The sequence below is a fragment of the Pempheris klunzingeri genome, chromosome 16, assembly GCF_042242105.1.
Source record: "Pempheris klunzingeri isolate RE-2024b chromosome 16, fPemKlu1.hap1, whole genome shotgun sequence".
NCBI classification, from domain to species: Eukaryota; Metazoa; Chordata; class Actinopteri; order Acropomatiformes; family Pempheridae; genus Pempheris; species Pempheris klunzingeri.
This window is the reverse complement of record NC_092027.1, coordinates 11,810,313-11,822,820: the sequence shown is the minus strand read 5'-3', so window position 1 is coordinate 11,822,820 and position 12,508 is coordinate 11,810,313. Positions and strand designations below refer to the sequence as shown.

General features: G+C 41.6%; 1 protein-coding gene across 1 annotated transcript in view; it reads right to left on the bottom strand.

Annotated features, from left to right (window-relative positions):
• The window catches only part of ripor2 (RHO family interacting cell polarization regulator 2), a 56,254-nt gene that overhangs the window by 7,500 nt on the left and 36,246 nt on the right, over positions 1 to 12,508 (bottom strand). The window contains exons 3-12 of the mRNA XM_070846975.1: positions 12,021 to 12,176; positions 11,569 to 11,647; positions 10,712 to 10,735; positions 10,216 to 10,269; positions 3,491 to 3,640; positions 2,916 to 2,979; positions 2,704 to 2,747; positions 1,513 to 1,638; positions 1,124 to 1,272; positions 687 to 816 (exon numbers count right to left, since the gene is read on the bottom strand). Coding sequence (XP_070703076.1) covers positions 687 to 816; positions 1,124 to 1,272; positions 1,513 to 1,638; positions 2,704 to 2,747; positions 2,916 to 2,979; positions 3,491 to 3,640; positions 10,216 to 10,269; positions 10,712 to 10,735; positions 11,569 to 11,647; positions 12,021 to 12,176 — 976 coding nt within the window. The remainder of the gene's footprint in view (positions 1 to 686; positions 817 to 1,123; positions 1,273 to 1,512; positions 1,639 to 2,703; positions 2,748 to 2,915; positions 2,980 to 3,490; positions 3,641 to 10,215; positions 10,270 to 10,711; positions 10,736 to 11,568; positions 11,648 to 12,020; positions 12,177 to 12,508) is intronic.

Here is a 12,508-nt window from a genome sequence, read left to right as displayed (position 1 = left end):
ACACAAAGGTCAGGTTAGGAGGGTCGAGGGGCCACAACACACTCACATAAACCTCCAGACTGGATTTGGGCCTTGGCCGGAGTGAGGCCAGGTCCCCAAACGAGCGACTGCGCCTTAGCTTCTCTAGCAGGGTGTCTCGGAGCATGTGCAGGAAGGAGAGGCGCTGGCGCTCCACGGGATATGGCCGCCACTTCTTTACACAATGCACGCAGGCAAAATAGGACAAGGTGTTGGGTATTCGATTGAGGGCAGGTGAGTGAGATACAAGAGGGATGGATAAACGTGTAAAGTGGGACAGAGTGTGGGTAAGGGGTTTTGATGTGGAAATGCAAAGGAAAGGAGGATAGCAGGGAAATGGGTGAGGGTTAGTTTAGGGGTTGCACTGGTGCTGTTCACATAAGCATGATGCATCAAGAGGAAAAAAATGTCTGCAATATCATGGGGCCATGATAAAATATCCATACAGTAGGGTGCAGGTTAGAGTGCAGGGACCACAGAGGTGCAAAAGACAAAATGTCATCTTTCACCTCAATTCGCCTTGTTATAAGCCTAAAAAAAGTTTCTAGCCTAGATAGTGATTTTCATTGATTTCAGGGAGAATCAGCAGCTGCTGCTGTTCTACAAACTACAAACACTGTCTCCCACCACACCAATGAAGCTGAAGGACTATTGTATGTGGGACTCACGAAGAAGGAGGTGTCCTGGAAGGTGGGGGTCTCTGGCGTGCCCTGGCTGTAGACTGACACTCGTCTCTGGAGCGCTGTGGCTTTGCTCACGTTGCCAGACGAAAGAGTCAGGTCCTCAACATCGAAGGGGCTGGATGGGGGAGTGAAAACAAAGCACTTAGTGTGATTTATCTATGCCTACATGTACTGCGTGCATTTAATTCATTTCGTTTTTATCACAGAAAAGGCTGTATTTAATTAACTTCCACAACCTGTAATGACCATGTTTCTCCACCAGATGGCAGAAAACCCTAAGTAATGTATTCTGAATTTAAAGCTAGACAACAGTTACTGTGGGTGTTCACCAAGAACCAACCATACATCTACTGACTGCCTGACAAACAGGTTAAATACCTTAAAAAAAAGACTGCTTGCCGTATGTATAAGAGTCAACTTACTACCACGTGACCTCCAGGTTAAGTTTGATTGTCCCCAGGTCGTTGACGTCCACAGCCACTACCTGAGGCATGGCAGTGAACAGCTCCTTGGTCTCACAGATCACGCTGCCTACCAGCATGTGAGTAGCGAGCCCCTTCAGCTCTGTCACCTGATTGGGGCCAAAGACGACATTTATTTACCTCTCAGGTCAAGAAAACACCACAGGTTCTTATGTCATCAAGAACAAAGTCAGGGGATTGCAAATGAATTGTTGTTTTTTCACAAGCTCTTATTTAATATGGCCATGTTCCATGTATCACCAATTAAGTTTTTTTCCTTCATCCTGAATTGTGCTAATTTACTGGAGTAAAATACTTTAGGCACTGATATATTTTATCTGGGTTTCTACCTTGATGTTGATAAGGTCAGTGATGAGAGGCATGAAGACCATTTCGTCTCCATCCCAACTCTGCCTGGAGTTCACTTCAATCCTGCCCTTCAATTTCCACCGCTGGCGCCCGTACCGCATGAAGATCTAAAGGAGAGAATGAGGGGATGATACTTCTTATTCCACCAGCTCATTCTGCTAGAAACCACCAAACAAAATACAGTGGCATACTCAGTGGTTCCTCCTCTGAACCAAGCTATTAATGACCCTCAGATAGCATTTCAACAGCTTCAAGTCTCACTACACGGGCTCAAGTTAGTTCTAAATACTAAGAAAACCTAATTCATGATTTTTTTCTAGCACTCAGGTAAAACACATCTTTACACTCTTAACTGGGGACTCAGTTGAAAAAGTGTCATCATATAAGTATTTAGGTATTTGGTTGGACGACAAGCTTTCTTTCACAGAAGATATTTAAAATCTTGTGAAGAGGCTGAAACAAAGGAAAGGGTTTTATTTTTCAAAATAAGACTTGTTTTAACTTGTTGAGCCAGGGAAATTTTTGAGTGTGTTGAACTACAGTGATGTGTACAAGCATGCTGCCTCCTCTACACTCTGTTCACTGCAAACCATGCGCTGCGATTTACAACTCTAGTATTCGCTCAGTATTCGCTCTCTGATTTGGTTGACAGGCCGTCGCTGCATCTACATGGGCAACTTCATATCTATATTTTTGTGTACAAGGCCATGCTGGGTAAACTCCCTCTGTATTTATGTAATCTCCTGATGCAGACCTCTAGCATTATTCAGCGTCTTTCCACCAGGTGGCTTCCCTGCCAGGTTCCTTGCCGGGGAAAAAGCCTTTTTCTGCTTTGCTCCCTGGACTTGAAATAATCTGCAGAACGTACTACATCTTAATAAACTAGTCTCCTTTAAAAATTTAAAGCCATGTTAAAAGTCAGTGTAACTGAGAACTGCAACTGCCTTAATTGAGCAGGACGTAGTCTCCTCCTTGTGTGTTTGATGTTTGTATTTCCTATCTGTTGGATTTTATTTTGATTTAAATTGTAAATGTAAATCGTTTTGTCTTGATAAGGTCTCCCTTGGAAAAGACATTCAATTTCAATGGACATCCTTGTTAAATAAAGGAAAAATTAAAGATTTCATTATGAAAGTAAAACAGCTCTGTGCTGCATAAAAAAATGGACTTGCCTCATACTGGTCTCCAGGACAGAGCCTAGCAAAGCCTGCCAAACCTGTTAGAGAGAGGAAATTAATTCTTAAGAAAAGATTTGAACAGGATACAGGGGAAAATTTGAATATTTCTTGTAAAAAAATAGAGAATTCACATTTCTTGTTTCAGAAATGAATACAAGTATGCAAATGGGTTTACTTGTCATTTGGGAGACATTTTCTTATCTCACCTTTCATTTTGATATGAAACTCCCCGAGCAGGTTCTCTAGTTCGCTCTCGAATGTGCTCATGTTCTGGAGAAGACGGGGGAAAAAAGATAAGAATGATCACATAAACAGCCCTTTGTCACACAAGACATGAACAATGATAGTAATCAAGTTATGCTGAGAGACTCGGACAAAGCCAGTCAACACTAAACTGCAACGGAGGCAGGACGGCTGGTCTAAGCTCTCAGGACAGATGATAACAGGTGTGTGTGTGTGTTACTGGGATTTAAAGATCACTCTGTAACTATGTGAGTGTACGTGTCAGTGTTTACAGATGACAGTGTAAGCAGCAATCTGTACTCGTGTGACCCAATGCTTAAAGCATATTAATATATTTGTGTACAAATGTAACACCATGCCTCATTTATTCCTCCCTCCTCAAAAGTCAGCTTGTCTGCTCATAGACGCCATTATTCAACCAGCTGTACTTTATATGACGTTGACATGCTAAATTAGCATTTTCATGCAAAACTCCTCAGAAGAATTTTCAAATTCTCGCCATTATTCCCCATACACTGACTATGATCTTTGCCAGTACCTCTGTGTACTCCTTGTAGCGGCGGTTGACCTCTGCAATGCTCTCCTTTGTGCCTTTAGTGGAGGGAGAGGAGGAGAAAGCCTGCTTCATCCGGCTGGCGCCGTCCCTCAGACGGCTCTGGATGCAGAAGGCCTCGTACAGCTCATCCACCTGAAAGCACACACGGAGTCCCTCCATCTTTAATCAAATGTTCTACAAAGACAAGTGTGCATTCATACACATGCACACTTTCACCTTCATTAGTGCACAAACACACACACACACACACAAGAGAGACAAACTTCTGCACCAGTGAAACGAAGAGAGTCTTTTCAAACTGTGCACACATGACATCAAAACATCCCTGGGCAGAAAGCAAGCTGCTCAAAAGCTTCCATCTAAATTATGGTGTACGTGTTCACATCAGTGGATCATCAATAAGATTGATTGTTGACAATGAAACAGTAATAAAATGCATGAAAAGATGGTCTAAGGAACGAGTTCAGATCTGTCTGAGAAGAATTTTTCACAATTTTCAGATTCCAGAAAAGAGTAAGCAGCTGCAGAGGTAGAGGCAACAAAAAGAAAGGAAAGGAAAAGAAAAGAGTAATAACAGAGAAAAGTGTCCTGAACTGAACTGACAAACTGAAAAGATACAGCTGGTATGTATCGGCATAGCTGTAGCTTCCAGTGGCAGACCCATACCCAGTAAACGGCCCAAGTGGGACACTCCCGAAGCGGGGGAACAACAGACGGCGTTTAGAGCTCATTTAGAGACGTCTGCCCGACTTCAGTTTGCAGCAGCAGCCTGATCTAACTCAAACCCGCAGGGAGACGGAACGACTCCATCAACATCCTGCTGCCTTACTGTGAGCTGAAATGTTGGAGTTTGAACTGAACTTGATGAAATCATCAAGATATTGTTGTAACCAATGGTTCTATTGAGCCAAACGGTGAGAGAATCACCTTTCTGGAAAGCTGATGGTGATGGAGCTAACGTGGCTAAAAATAGATGCAAAGCAGGCACAATTTATCATCAAACGGGAGTTCACATTTTCCAAAGAGTCCAACAATTCTACTTAAACGACAGAAACAAAAATGCACTTTTGTTGAGTCATTCAAAGAAGTTTCTCCCAGAAACCACAATCTACCACCAATCCAGATCTTCAGTGTCCTGTCTGATCATATGTGAATTCAGGAAGCCAGAAAATTAGACAGAGTGGCAGCCGGGCAAAACAAAACACCTCTGGTGAGCCTCATCAAAGGGAGATACTGCAGCCTGCCTGACGAGAGCGCTGAAATATTGATGCCTCGCGCTCTTTATGGCACTCATTAGGGAGAAGCGGGAGAAAATGGGCCATTCTGGCTCCTGCCGTCCTAACAGTCTCTTCAGAGCGTTTGTGGATGTTTGCGAATGAAACCTACACCACCAGCATGTTTGTGAAAGCAGAGTGTGTCACTGTGTGTGTGGATGTGTATGGGAGGCATATTGTTGCAGTTGTTGGTGGGTTTATGGTAAAAATTGAAAGTGGTTTGCAGTGGGATGTTTCTGTTGAAGAGGACGGGCACTGTAGTCTGATTATCTTGGCACAAATGCATACAAAAAGCACCCACCCCAATCCCACCTCAAACCAACCAGCCCCTCTCAGCAACCCCCACCCCCGACTGGGACCCAGCCCCGTCTGTGGTATGTGGTGTATGTGGTGGGGCTGCAGCAGCTGAGCTGAGCCAGCTATAACACACCATCCAACCACAACTGTTATTCTCAGCCTTCTGATTGCATGGAGCTGGTTCAGAGCCAACAATCGACAGCTTTAAAACACGTTTGTTTACACCAAACAAGGGAAAACATGAGTGGTGGGAGCTGAGCTGAAGTCAAAAGAAACACACGTTTGTCCAAGTGAACTTTTGCACTGATTAAGTCAATAACGCACTCACATAACTGAGTAGACAACTACAATGAAATAAATTGGGCCTTCATAAACTGGCCCTGATGAATGGCCATCATTCTTCTCAGGCAGTCAGTGCTCATATCATTATCGGCTAATTAAGCTATTTTTTTGTCCCCAATTACAATAGCCTCTTGCTGCCTTCAAGGAAATGTCCTTTTGAAGGTCAGCCAAGCTCCACTCCAGAGGACGGCCATCAGCATATTGCTGTGCCTCGGGTATATTTCACCCCAGAAAAAGACGAAACATAAAAGGCAAAACACAAACAAAGAAAAGACAGAAACCCCAACACAGGCTGATGGATAAACTGTAAATAAACTGTAAAAGAAGAAAACATACTAAAGCAAACACTAAGAGCTGTATGGCAAAAATGGACTCATGCCAGCTTTTAAAAATGTCAATATTTTCCTGTTTTCTTAGTGTTACGGCCTGTGGCCTTTGGTAGTGTTTCACCCTGTTTGTTACGGAGCACCGCCTGTGGACTGGAGGCGTGACTTATCGGACTGCGATTCTATGATAATAAACTAAATATTTGGGGGGTTCGGAATCAAACAAGCCAATGTAAATACTCCTGGGACTCATGATGGACATTTTTTAGACTGTTTTGACATTTTATAAACCAACTAACGCATGGATCTATTTACAACTTTACATCAATTACCTTCCTAATATAAATAACATTTTCTGGCCACATCTTTTCTTACACAATAGCACTCATTTTCTACATAAATCACAAACGCAAATGTGCTCATTTAAAGGGTTATTTCAATACAAAAATCTGCCTGTTATTCATCCCACCTGAACCTTCTTAATTATCTCTTACCAGATGTTAAGAGATATTGAATGCAAATGTATTCAAAATGTAGTTTTCTATTGGACACAGAGTCCCTGTATTAATTACAGCTCAGTGGGATGACAAAACCTTGCATGGCTCAGAGACCCAGTGAGGGATTATGGGAAAGTCTTTATTAGGGAATCAATTATGCCAAGGGTGAGGATAATATTGTGTTTGCATTTATAATATGGGTGAAATATCCATTTTAGCTCTTACTTTTTGTATGTTTAAGTACCTCCCAAGCTAATCCTTGTAAAAATACTAAATAACAATACTTTTGGTAGTTTGACGGAGCAGTCAGAGGTAAAAATAATGATTTTTAATAAGTATCACTTGGAGTTATAAAGGATTGTGTCTGTATCTACTGTATGTCTGACTTTAAACTGTGAGATTTAAATATGAGTCGAGAATCTTAAGGATATGATAGGAATCCTCTTAAGATATGGCTATTATCCTGGATTGCGGGATAATAGCATGCACACACACACACACACACACACACACACACACACACACACACACACACACACACACACACACACACACACACACACACACACACACACACACACACACACACACACACACACACACACACACACACACACACACACTTTCTGCCAGAGGGCGAGTGATTATAAGCAGATTAAAACAGGCGGGCCACATCAAACAGCATCAAACACACAAGCCCCTCTCTGGGGAATTGTGTGTGCATGTGTGTGTGTTGGTGGCAAGATTAGCATTCAAGGGAAGAGGGGAAAGCAAAAAGGCCCTAAATTAAAAAATTATCACATGCGACATATTCACATTCATTTTGGATTGAATTTGTCACATGGTTAACACACAAACATACAATTTCTCTCTGTCAGGGGAAGAGGAGGCGCCTGGCAGCCGTTCTCCTCACCTTCAATCTCTGTCACTCATCTCTTTAATGATGCTCTGCTAATACTAGCTGCCAACACACACACACGCACACACACACACACGCACACACATGCACACACGCACACACACAGTGGGCCCTATCCCGTCCAGGACATCATAGGGGCTGCAATGTGCCACCTGCTTCCTCTATGTGTGCCAATTATTGCTCAGACATCTGCAGGCAGCCAGCAGCATGAGCAGGAACAAAAGACCGGGCTGATGTGAGTCACAAACACACACACAGACCCACTAACAACTTGGTGAAAGATGATTGTTAAGTCATCGCTCACGGCAGCTGTCCTGCACAAAGAGACACACCTGTGCCTGAGCACAAACACTGACAGACAGACAGACACACTTACTGTAGCTCACAGCTGCTGAACATAACTGAAAATATAACTGTGAAGATTTTTCCTATTGACCTGGTCTGACATGAGGTGAGGTACATGTGCTGCTTTTGCTCCTGTACACAATATTGCCCTACTGAGTCAGCGTTTTTCATCAATGAAGTACCCATCATTTTGTCTGGCGGTACAAATTGTTAGGCATCAAACCTCTATTTTCATCAAACAAACACCTCTTGATTTGCTCTGTTGTACATCTTGTAGACATGGCTGGGCCACAATCAGTGTGCTGAAAGCTTTGTAATGTTAATGTACAGACTTCCCTAAAAGCTCAACAAAACCAATGAACTGTGACCAGTACAGAGGGGAATATTTGGTGAAACTGTTCCTAAATGACCTCAAACATAAGTTTGGCACTACTGCGTTGACATTTCTTGTTAGTTATTGGCCAACAGACACACTGATACAACATATCTGCAATAAGCTAACATAAAGTGATACATCAGTCTAGCTCGACACAACATATTACACACAAACACACTAGCTTTTCTAACGGATAGATTTAAAGGACACTTATGTAGACCTGACAACTCTGTAGGAATTGATAACTGAATAAACACACACAGTATTACAGCCAAAGGGTAATTATCAACCTATTGTAAGTATCACAGCATCAGTTCACAACTAGAGCCACCCTCTAGATAAGGATGAGGCCAGCTCTTTTTGTCTGTGTGTGTGTGTGTGTGTGTGTGTGTGTGTGTGTGTGTGTGTGTGAGAGAGATTTAATTTCCTGACCTCAATGCTTTTTTGGTTGGCCAATTCTCTTAGCTGAACACTCAACAATTGATCTCACTCAGTAGCTATCTGCTGATGCTGAGGTTTGGAAAATGGACCTGTCCCACGTGTGTGTGTGTGTGTGTGTGTGCACGCGCAACAGAAAGCCAATAGCTGTTATAGTGCAGGCAGGGGGCATCAAGGGCTCCTAGTTGACATCAGTTTTATTCATGAATCCATCATGCATTTCCTCTTGCTTATTTGCCATCATACTTAAATTACAATTCACTTCAAAATTATTATTATTAGACTTGAAACACGTTGAAACAAGTCCTATAAAATGGTGTTGATATTGAAAATATTAAGTGGCATCCAATCATTTCATTGTATCATAATTAAGTCAGTAGATGCGCAACAGCACAGTCTACTACTTCTAAATAAAACCAGAGGAAAAACTAAATACTAATAAGTTCAAATAATGACAAAAAATTGTGGAGTCAATTCTAAATACAAAGGCTTGCGATTTTATTTAAACTGTTTATTTAGATCAGTCAAATATAAGGGTTTAGTGAAGGAGCACTGATATATACTTAGAATCAAAGAGCAGTGCCTGGTTTAACTTACTTTTTAGTAACGCTTTGATTTTTGAGGCTTTTTACCTGCCTGACAAGATAAATCACATTACAAGTGCATTCAAATCTATTTTTGCACCGAGCCTGAAAGAACAGAAGAGCTTCATGTTGGATGGAGAGTAGAAAGGCTTTGAGTGTGTGTTTGTTTTAACTGCATCCTGTGACAACCTCAGAAGACAGAACAAGCACTGAATCTGCTTGTGTTTTGCAGATACATTTCCCGAGTTTGGAAGACAACCTCAGTTATTTTCAAATGACTCTCAGACCTTTTTTCTATATTCCTTCCATCTCCTCCTCTCAATTTTCATCTTGAAGGACCCTGTCAATCGCTCCTCACTGTAGTCTTCCAACTGTCCTGACCCAGATTCACTGTTGCCTTCAACCCGTCCAAGGATTGTCTCTTTGTCCTCTGTCGTGTTGTTCAGTATGTGTTTGCTTTTGGACATCTCAATCTTTTTAATGTCTGTCAGGATGTGTGTGAACATAAAGGCTTATGGTCACCCAATAGGTGGCTCCTCTGTGCGATTCAGGACTTCAAAGGCTCCCTATTCGGGTAACCATGGCTACCTCAGGATGTGCGCTGTTGTTTGGGCGTGTGTATTCTGATCGCCTGCTGTCAAGTCTGATTTGATGCACAGCGAGAGAGACCATTATGGGACTGCTGAAGGTGATGTGGAAGAAAAGTCAGAGAGCGGTGACCATGCAGGGGATTAACGTCCCCAACAAGCAACCAGGCGACTACAAAGGAGGATATAGGGAAGAAAAGTTTCTCTACCTGCCATTAAAACAGCAGGAAACGTCCCTAATACATCAACACATGAACAAGAGATGTGTAGAATCCAACCCTAGCCTGGCAGCAAAAATCCTTCCTGAAGCCAACTTGAGGAAGTCAGTGGAGCGTGAAATAACACTGCAACTTTCCTCAAAAACTCAAAATGAAAACAGCAGCAACTTGAGTGGAAAAATTATACCCAAAGTTTATGAAAACAATAAGTTTAAGATTTGGGATGTTGGGAAATGGGCTAAATTTGGGTGTTTGATGAGGAAGACTGACAGCATGTAAAGCCAGCAGCTGTTTAGCTTATATGATTTTAATTAGTGAGCTGAGGTGTTGTTTGTTGGATTAACCTTTGAACAGAGCTAGGTTACTTGTTTGAACTTGTCTCCAGTCTTGCATAAAAGTCAAAGTATAAAAAGTCAAACATAAAAAACATAACAGACTGCAGACTCACAACAGAGCCTGAACATCTTGTCTTCTATAGGTATTGACCTAAAAATGAATTCTTACCTTGCTCATGTGAAACTCCAGACGTCTCATGTATCTCTCAATGGTTTTGATTTGCTGCAGACAGACAGACACAGCATTAAGATTTACTAGTGCATAATTTACAATGAGATATAATGAGATACGGTCTCCAAGCCTGAGCTGATGCGTAAAAAAAAAAAAAAAAAAAAAAAAAAAAATCGGGAAATGTATGTCACAAGTTGGCAAAATGTTTAGCGTGGTAGGTGTTGTTTTTATATGCAAATATCTCACAGCTTATCCCTCTCAAGCTGTCTTTTCTGTCCCATTACACATTCTCTCCCTTTCATCCTTTTTTCGGCATTATTGCTCAATCCCTTCAGCCCCTCACTTCGCCACTCTGTCCTTCCTCCCTCTTTTCTTCTTCCTTTATCTATTTCTTCTTCCTCTTTCAACCCTTTTATATACATCAAAAGATTCCCCCAACACACTTCAAACGTGCAGTGGTTGTTACAGTAGACCCTCCCCTCCATCAACTCACCTTGTCGAGATCGTACAGCACACCCTGGAGAGAAAAAAACACACACACACACACACACCATCACAGTTAGTACAGAAAGACTGCACAGCTGAGGCTGCTTAAGTAACGTCGTTGTCTGGCATCCAGAAAAAGATCCTTTTAAACAGCTCTTACAGTGGGAGCCTTAACTCTGTATGTGTCTGTTTGTGAGTGGGACTGTGCACTGCAACAAATCAAAATGTGCGAATTTGTGATGCGTTGACATGTTATTACTGTATGTGATGTATCAAAATGAATATCTTGTTCTTGCTGCTTCAACACACAGATATTTGTGAGATATAAGCAACTGTCGGCAAACATACAGACATACAAACAACCAGTGGTCTCGATTTCATTTTTAACTTCTCTTATAACCTGCTGATTCAGTGGACTTTAAAGGACTATTGTGACATTTTGTGAAATAAGTTTATTTGCTTCCTTGCTGACACTAAGATGAGACCACTCTCATGCATGCGTCCTAAAAATTTAACTAGAACCAGCACCTCTAAAACCTCTGAAGCTTATTTTTAAACTTAATTTGTTATATGACTCAAAGGAGATAATACTTGTCAGCCGAGGTGCTGGTAGACAGATTTTGTTACCTTCAGACATAGTAAGGCTAGCAGGTTTCACATTTCCAGTCTTTATGCTAAGCTAAGCTAACCTGTCTTCTGGCTGCAATATTTACATTACAGACATGAGAGTAGTATTATTATCTTCTCATCTAACTCATGGCGAAATAGCTTGAAAAAGCCTAAAATGTCAAGCTGTTTCTTTAAGATGTGGCTGATGCAGGACTAAACTGTTGCTTGTATGTAAACTGATGTGTAGCTTCTCACCAGGCGAGAGTTTCTCTTCATGTCCTTCATCAGAGACATGAGTTTATCCAACTCTGTCTGATGAACTTCAAGATACTCACTACGGGACAAAGAAGGTAAGAACACTTAAGGTTTATGAACATTTAAAAAGATTAAACTTTATCAATCTCTGTGAAGGTGGTTAAAACTTCAGCAATACAAGCACACCACCAAAATATAATGAAAATAATATGCAAACATTTACAGAAATATAAACATCTGTGCAGTTATGTAAGTATAAGCACCAGAAGATGGGCTGTAAATGTACACATTAACAAAACAGAACATTTATGAGCTGAAAACTCACAGATGTCTCTGTAACTTAGAAAGAAATGATTACTCTGGAACAGTTAATGAGTTCATGTACTTAAGAGGAAGATATTTTGTAAGCGTTTGTGGACTGCATACTGTGAGTGTACATCAGTGTTACTCACTCCAGGCCTTGTTTGAGAGCAGTGTAAACCTCCTCCAGTCTTTTGGGCTGCGGCTCCCTGGAGCTGCTGCCTCCCTTGTGTCCCGACAGGTGGGGTTTCTTTGGCTTGGACTGAGGCTTCTTCTGCACCGCTGAGTTCCCCATGAAAGAGTTGCACCTGCACACACACACATAAACATTAGTGAAAAAAAGCATATTGCAATTCACAATGTTTTCAAATGTTTCATAGCAAAAGTTTCCTGCTCTACAATGTTCATGCGAATATTCATCAGGCTTAGAAAACTGAGAGGCTCCTTGTAACTCCAGAAGTTGCCTAAGAATCATCCTGTTTTTAAGTTTTCTTCAGTATCAAAGTAATCCAGTGATAGTTGTGTGGGAGCACTGCAAACAGTAACTGCTAATAAGTAATTCAGCATACTTTTAACGAGGAAAATTGCTGAAATGTAAACAAACACAGGCCAAAAAGGGAGGGGGTGTCTCATTTTGGAG